General features: G+C 34.4%; 1 protein-coding gene across 3 annotated transcripts in view; it reads right to left on the reverse strand.

Moving 5' to 3' along the window:
• Nucleotides 1-941: 941 nt before the first annotated feature.
• LOC108970207 overlaps nucleotides 942-7,152 on the reverse strand; it is a 52,405-nt gene continuing 46,194 nt past the window's right edge. The window contains exons 6-10 of one of the 3 annotated variants that reach the window (XM_018935467.1): nucleotides 5,339-5,485; nucleotides 5,012-5,096; nucleotides 4,816-4,897; nucleotides 3,914-4,737; nucleotides 942-1,521 (exon numbers count right to left, since the gene is read on the reverse strand). In XM_018935467.1, coding sequence (XP_018791012.1) covers nucleotides 1,131-1,521; nucleotides 3,914-4,737; nucleotides 4,816-4,897; nucleotides 5,012-5,096; nucleotides 5,339-5,485 — 1,529 coding nt within the window. In that variant the 3' untranslated portion in view covers nucleotides 942-1,130. The remainder of the gene's footprint in view (nucleotides 1,522-3,913; nucleotides 4,738-4,815; nucleotides 4,898-5,011; nucleotides 5,097-5,338; nucleotides 5,486-7,152) is intronic. The other 2 variants (XM_018935470.1, XM_018935469.1) reach the window with 2 other exon arrangements.

Consider the following 7,152-nt stretch of genomic DNA (forward strand, 5'->3'; position numbering starts at 1 on the left):
AATAATCACATACCCTGTTGGAAATCGAAAGGCATTAGAACAAACCAGTGCTGTTGCGTTTTGTTTCAGTTTGCTGGCGATTTTAGCGAGTTTTAAGTAACAGGTGTGTAAAAATATATAAAAACACAACTTCGAAATCGTTTTTTAACTCAAAATTAATATATTTATTATATTGTTTATATGGTAATGGCACTTAAAATATCTTATTTTGCATACTGTAGTTTCTATTATACGCGCTAGCTTATACAAATATGTATATATGTATATATGCATGTATATAGTATATAATATTATTATATATAATATGTTAAAAATATGCATTTTTAATACTTTCAAACTATTTTTGAATCATGTATGTACTCTGTTACGTAATGGTTTTAATTTCAAATTTTGTTATTCAATAATTTTTTGATTTTTTTTTTTTTTAAATTTCAAATAATTTTTTGGGCAATTTTTAGTTTTTTTTTTTCAAACACAAACATTCATTTTAACAGTTACATAAAATGATCAGCAAAAAAACATATAGTTTGCGGCGAATTTCAATTTTTGTTTGTATGTTTTCAAATAAAATTTTTTTGGGATTTTTGAAAGCGCATACATACACTACGTGACCTTAGCATTTATTTTAAAATATTATTTTTTTTTTTAGTAACAAACTACTTGGGTAAATACAAACTGGAGTTATGTTGTAATAATTATGGACGATTTTCCAAATGCAAAACGCAAGTAAAATATATAAAGCACAAACTACACATACATATACATATGGACGAATTGCACACTAACACATACACAAAAAATGCAAATGCGAATACGTTAACAAGTGTTAATAACAATTACGAGTATACTTATACTCAAAAATTATGCAAAAAAGCTATGCCGTTATGGACGTTCGTGAGTGTAGTCTTCTCAACACTTCGTATATATTCGAGTGTGTTTCGTATATCAATATTCGAGTTTCGTTTGCCATCACCTTCGTGGCTTCATCTTATGCGCCTCCGCCCCGCCCGCCACGCGCAGTGGCAATGATGTGTGTGCAGGCGTGCGCATTGGTATGTGGCATGCGGCCGCCGCTGTTGCAGTCAGAAATGCGTGACGCGTACACCTCGCTTGGTAGCCGTTAGCTAGAACTATAAATCCGTTATGGGTCCATCAACGCTCAACTTGGTTGGCGATTGCCCGACACAACCGATGCTGCCGCTCGCCGTGGCGATCGTATGTGCTTTCTGTTGCATGTGATGTGGCATGATCACCGCCGCCGATGTTGCTGATGACATTGCCGAGGAGTGTGTTGATGGTAGTAGTAATGCGTTGGCTGAGTTGTTGGTAGTGCAAGGGTTAATGTTATAAGTGTAATCAGCAACGTAGGGATTTACAATCGTACCGTTACCAGTACTACCTGTACCGTTAGTTAGTTTATATGCAACACTTGCGTTGGGATAATGGGATGCATTGTTGTTGTTGGTCGCGTTGGTGTCTGTATTGGAAGTTAGACGTAGTGTTTTTACCATATGCTCAAGCCTAAAATGAGAGAGTCAGTAAGAGCATACGGAAAAAATACAATTGAGGTTAGAAACGTACACACAAAGTCGGTTAAATTACTTTTTTATGTTATTACTACTTGGTAGTGTATATGTATGTATTTAAGGAGGATAGTGCATGACGAGCTGATGAAATGTGAGTATATTTTTTTATGTTTTTATGAATGTGCATGTACCTCAAGTATGTGTGCGGGTTTTCATGCCTTGTGGCATGCAGCAAATGCAGTGGAATGCTTTTGTGTTTCTGTTAGTTTGGCTAACCATTTCATTGTAAGTGTATGTGTGTGTGTTTTAGTTTTTTAATGTTAGTTTAATTGCCATTTTAATTTTATAATAAATTGCAGCTTAAAACTAATTTGTTCATATAAAGCATGCAGCTTATCTGTTAATAAGTATTAATTAATTTATAACAATAATTGAAAAAAAAATTAATTAATTTATAGAAATAATTGATAACAAAAATAAGTTTGGAATTAACATAATATTTTTTACATGCAAACTAAGAATACTAAGAACATATGTGTGTCTTTACATAATTTTTTTAATTTCATACAAATTATTAAGTAAAATAATAATTATTTTTGAAATTGTAGTCTATTACATATTCGCCTACAAAATGTATATTTAAATCTGCGTATGTTCCCTAAAAGCCAGTGATTTGCATACATACATATTTAGAAAAAAAAAAAATTAACAAAGTAGAATTTAGTAAAAGTAATTAAAATTCACGAGAAAAAACCAAAAATAGGTAAAAAGAAAAGTTAGAAACATTAAAACAAAATATAAATAAATAAAAGTATGTAAATTTAAAATTTTAATAAATTTAAAAATAATAATTGAAAAATTAAAACATAGTAGAATTTAGTAAAAATAATTAAAATGGACGGTAGAAAACAATTTCAAGACATTTAATTTCAAGACAATTAATTTCAAAAAAATTTAAACTAACTTAAAAAAAAATTTTAAAAATTAGAATAAATAATATAATAATTTTTAAAGRCATCAAATATTCCGAGCTAAATTTGAAATATTTGGGTTTCCTATGCAACCAAACCAGCGCTGTACTTTGATTGGTGGTTTTGTAGTCTTGATCATTTACATATACATATGCACAATATATTCACAATATATGCCAATAAAGAAGTTATTCACAATTTGCTCGTCACTAAGGGTATCAAATATTTTGAGGTTAAAAATGGTCCCTAAACTTGTCCTAAAATACACTGTATATCATTACTAAACCCACTTCACTCTCTTTAAATTTATTTAGTTGAAATAAAACCAATAATAACGATTATTAACCCACACCTAGTGAGAAATTTCGAAAATAAAAATAAGTTCGTATTTTTTTTTTTTTTTTTTTTTTTTTTTTTTTTTTTTTTTTTTTTTTTTTTTTTTTTTTTTTTGCATATTTCGATAGCGATAAAACTTTGAATGAATATTTAGAATATTTGTTGTGTTACAAGCTTGTAAATTGGAGCAGCTATTGTTGTTGTAATGACAGAAAAGAAGAAAAAAGTTACCGCAACAATGTGTAATCGGTACGAACCTGGATTCATTCCGGCTAAGGACTTTGAGCCCAGTACGTAACCTGTCTCTTATACACATCTAGATGTGTATAAGAGACAGCTACAACAACAACGCTTAAAATTATAAAACAATAACTATGGTATTTTTTCCAATTGTCAAAATGTATTGATAAATTATATATATTTTCTTTAAAGAAAATACTTTTCTAATTGCAACTAAGAACCAGGTACCTGGGTAAACTAGGTATGGACTAACCGATTCGGACAAAGAACAAAAAATCTTATAATAAAATCATTATTTGCTTAAAATATCAATTGTGTTTGGCTGACATAAAAATAATATGAATAAGAATAACTGTCATCACTACGAAATAGAAATGGAAATAATACATAAAAGAGCCGGTTTTATATACAAAGGCATAAACAGAACTAGTGAAATATTTCTTAGAGATTGTCTWACAAATATTACTGACTATTGTGAAAACTTTTTTGATTGACAGGAAAAAATAATAATTTTACCAATTTAGCTGGGCTTCTTTTAAATACAAGTATTTGTTGTAGTATTGGAAGTTTCCATTTTTTATTTAGTTACTTAATAAAATGTTTTCTTGTCAACCAAAGGCATATAATGAAAATAGTGTAGGCAAATACTGGCCTATTTACAGAGTGTTGCATGCAACAAGCGCGCAACAATTTGTATGTATATACATTTGATATTAATGTAAACGAAAAGTTAAAACATAAAATAACATTAAGCCATAAAATTAAAAAAGAAGAAGAAGAAAAAATTATCTTTGTGCCACACAACATTTCACTAAAGTGTATGCAAGCAATTAAACCCACGCAATGACACGATTATCGGCCTCCTTACGCGCTGCCACCGCATCCTGCAACTCCTGCTGCAGCTCCTGTGATGACAGTTTACTATCGTCGTCCGCCTCATTGCCGGCATCCTCATCAGCGTGCGCCGCAGCCACAGCAGTAACACTTACTTCCTCGTGGCATTCACCATTACGCTTCGCGCCATCGATTTGTGGCACTTTTCGGCCYTTCTTTTTGCGCATTTTGACCGCCTCCTCCTCGGCCGGTGTTGATATCAGCGCGAAATTGGGCGGCGACATCATCTGTTGATCGCTGGCCATTGCAGCGTTACCGTTAGGCATGGCTGTTACTGTACAAATGCCTACGCCACTGGCACCACTGCTGCCACTGTTACGTATAGCAGCACCGGTGCCACCACCAACACCACCCCCACAACTACCCGCTCCCACGCTACCGCCACCATCCGAGCTGGAGAACGAACTGCGCAACTCAGTGGTGCGTCTATCACTTACGGTCACCATGTCCGCGGCGGTGGCGCGCTGCTGCGTGGCCGCCTCAACGATATGTAAACGCTCGTCCTGCTCATCCACGGTGAGCGCAACGGTTGGCGGTTGATGGTGTATGGTGCCGTAATGCAGATTCATCGATTGTGAGCGTCGTGCCGGCGCTGTTGGAAAGGATTTGCGTTGTGTGCGCAATGTTTCATTCTCRTAGATGATGTCGGGTGCGTTGCGCTGGTTGAAGAGATTGGTCAGCATTTGACGCATGTACTTATTCTCCGCCTCGAGGTGCGTAATGCGTTTGTTGGACTCTTTGCGGTCGGCGCGCAGATGATGCACCTGGGACTGAAAAGAGGGTGGAAGGAAACGACATATTGTAAAGATTAGASTAAATGTGCGTGTTTGTATGCGTTTTTAACTAACCTTTAGCTCTTCAATGTCGCGCATCATGCGCAAGTTGCTCTCATTAAACGACCATTGACGCTCTTCGACCATCGCTTTTACACTGAAATATTAAGAATGGGAATATTTATAAATATTGTTTCTAAGCMGACTAAACGAAATTATCTCCAGTGAATCTTTAAGGGTACTATACCTCTTGAACTAGYTTTCCACTTACCGATTTAATAGCGCATCTTCGCGCACCCGAGCCGCCTCTTTCACCTCACGAACCACGTCCGTCATCATACCTGGGGTGTATGCGCCTAGAAATATGCAGCTTTGAGTGAATTGAAGAAAATWCGCAACATAATTCTAATATCAAAATACTGTTGTGTTGTTGGCGTTGTAGTACGAAAACCAAACCAAGTTTTACAAGAAAAACGAAACGTAATTTCAAAATACTCGTACTCAAATAGAAAAGCCAAAACGAAAATTTATTTTTGAAAATTAAAAAAAAATATTTTGAATAMAAATAAAACAGTAAACATTACATTGGACAACATACCTGAATGATAAGTTGGCGCTGGACTTTGCATACCACCAAATCCACCGCCAAATACCATGGGCTGACTGTGCGTACTTAATCCACTCAAGCTATCTCTACGGTGTCTCAAACCCCAATTGGGTGCGTGCTTTAAAGCTTCAATATCAACTAAAGAGTTTTTTTTTTTTTGGAATTTTTTCGGATTTTTTTTGTTTTTTTTTTTTTTTAATTTTTTATTGTCAAGATCGATACATAAGAGAGAGGAAGAGAGTAAGAAAAGAACAAAAGGAGAAGACATAGAAACAAATAAAAATTTAAATACAAAACGGAAAATAAATTAAAAATACACTTACAATAATAAATACATAAGAGACTAGAGACTACTAAATTACAATACTAAAAGACATTTATTTACAGCTACAAATACAAATAGAGTCACGCTGACGCTGGAAGGGGCGTAAATWAAGATAGTGTACATAAAATAAAATTTTATTTTTGCAATTTAAAGCGGCGAGTAAACGCTGTGCAGCTTTGTATTTAATTGATAACTAAGTTCAAAACAAATATTTACTTGCAGTTGCACGCTTATGAATAGTTAAATACTGCTTAGCAAAACTAATGAGCTGTAAAAGGGCGGATGCTACAGACGTACATACATATATATTAAGGTGGGTCAAAAAAAAMAAWATATATTTTCGTTTGGCGCTCTGAAAAATTGGTGTATAGACACCTCTATGAATAGCTCGCCAAATATAAATGAGATGTTTTCAGGCAGTTGGAAGCGCGGTATAAATTTTTCTGAGCTGATAATAAGAAAAATATATAAAATTGTAAAGTGCTAGACCTTACCGTTTCAATTTAGATCTCATGCTTGAAAAGATGTATGTACGTAGAGGTATCTCAGAACCCGTTTTTCAAAGTATCAAGCGAAAAAAAATTTGTTTTTGACCCACCCTAATATGTTGTATGAGTATATATATATAAGGTATTATAAAAAGCGAGTAAATAACTATGCCGTAACGACTATTGCATTCGTAAATTATCTTTGCGGATGTGAGATACTGAATCTTTAATGTACGTAGGTCTATTCGAATTCGAATTATTTGATGGACAGTTTGGATATGAAACGCGAAACGAAGACGAAAGTTGTGCACAAGAAACGTCTTAGATTAATTTCGAAGTTTGACATATCGGTTCYTCATGTTCTTACAGAAAAACTTATCTAAAAACTATCAAACGTCACAGAAGTGATCCGTTCTTGAAGCACATTGTTACTGGCGGTGAAAAGTGGGAATATAAAGCGCAAGAGAACATGGCCTAAAAAGCATGAAACAGCTCAMAYCACTTCGAAGGCAAATAGTCAAGAAAAAAAGTTATGTTGTCTGTTTGGGAATTTAAAGGAATGGTTTGTTTTTAGCTTTGTTCAACTGGACAAATGAAGTGATGCACTCAAACAGAAGAGGCCAGAATTGATCAGTAGCAAAGCTATAGCGTTTCCCAGGATAATGAGAGACCTGATAAAAGTTTGATGACTCGCGGAAAGCTTGAATAGGATGTGCGAAACCACCCTCCATCCATACTTACTTGTTCCAGTATCTGCAAAATCTTTTCGATGTTCTGCCATCACCTCACCTAACCTCAAATGAGGCCGTCAAAAACCACCCAAATACATTTTTTACATGCAAGGTTCAAATATATTTTACGGAATCCCTGAACTTCTACGAGCTCATTTCGAATACGTGGACCCAACTGTTTCGCTTAGAAAGTTATCGCGATTTGATCCATGTACTATGGAACCGTACGACATATTATTTTACAATATTCATCACCTTCTA

This window comes from Bactrocera latifrons, unplaced genomic scaffold, assembly GCF_001853355.1.
Source record: "Bactrocera latifrons isolate USDA-ARS-PBARC rearing strain unplaced genomic scaffold, ASM185335v1 scaffold_29, whole genome shotgun sequence".
In the NCBI taxonomy this organism is placed as follows: Eukaryota; Metazoa; Arthropoda; class Insecta; order Diptera; family Tephritidae; genus Bactrocera; species Bactrocera latifrons.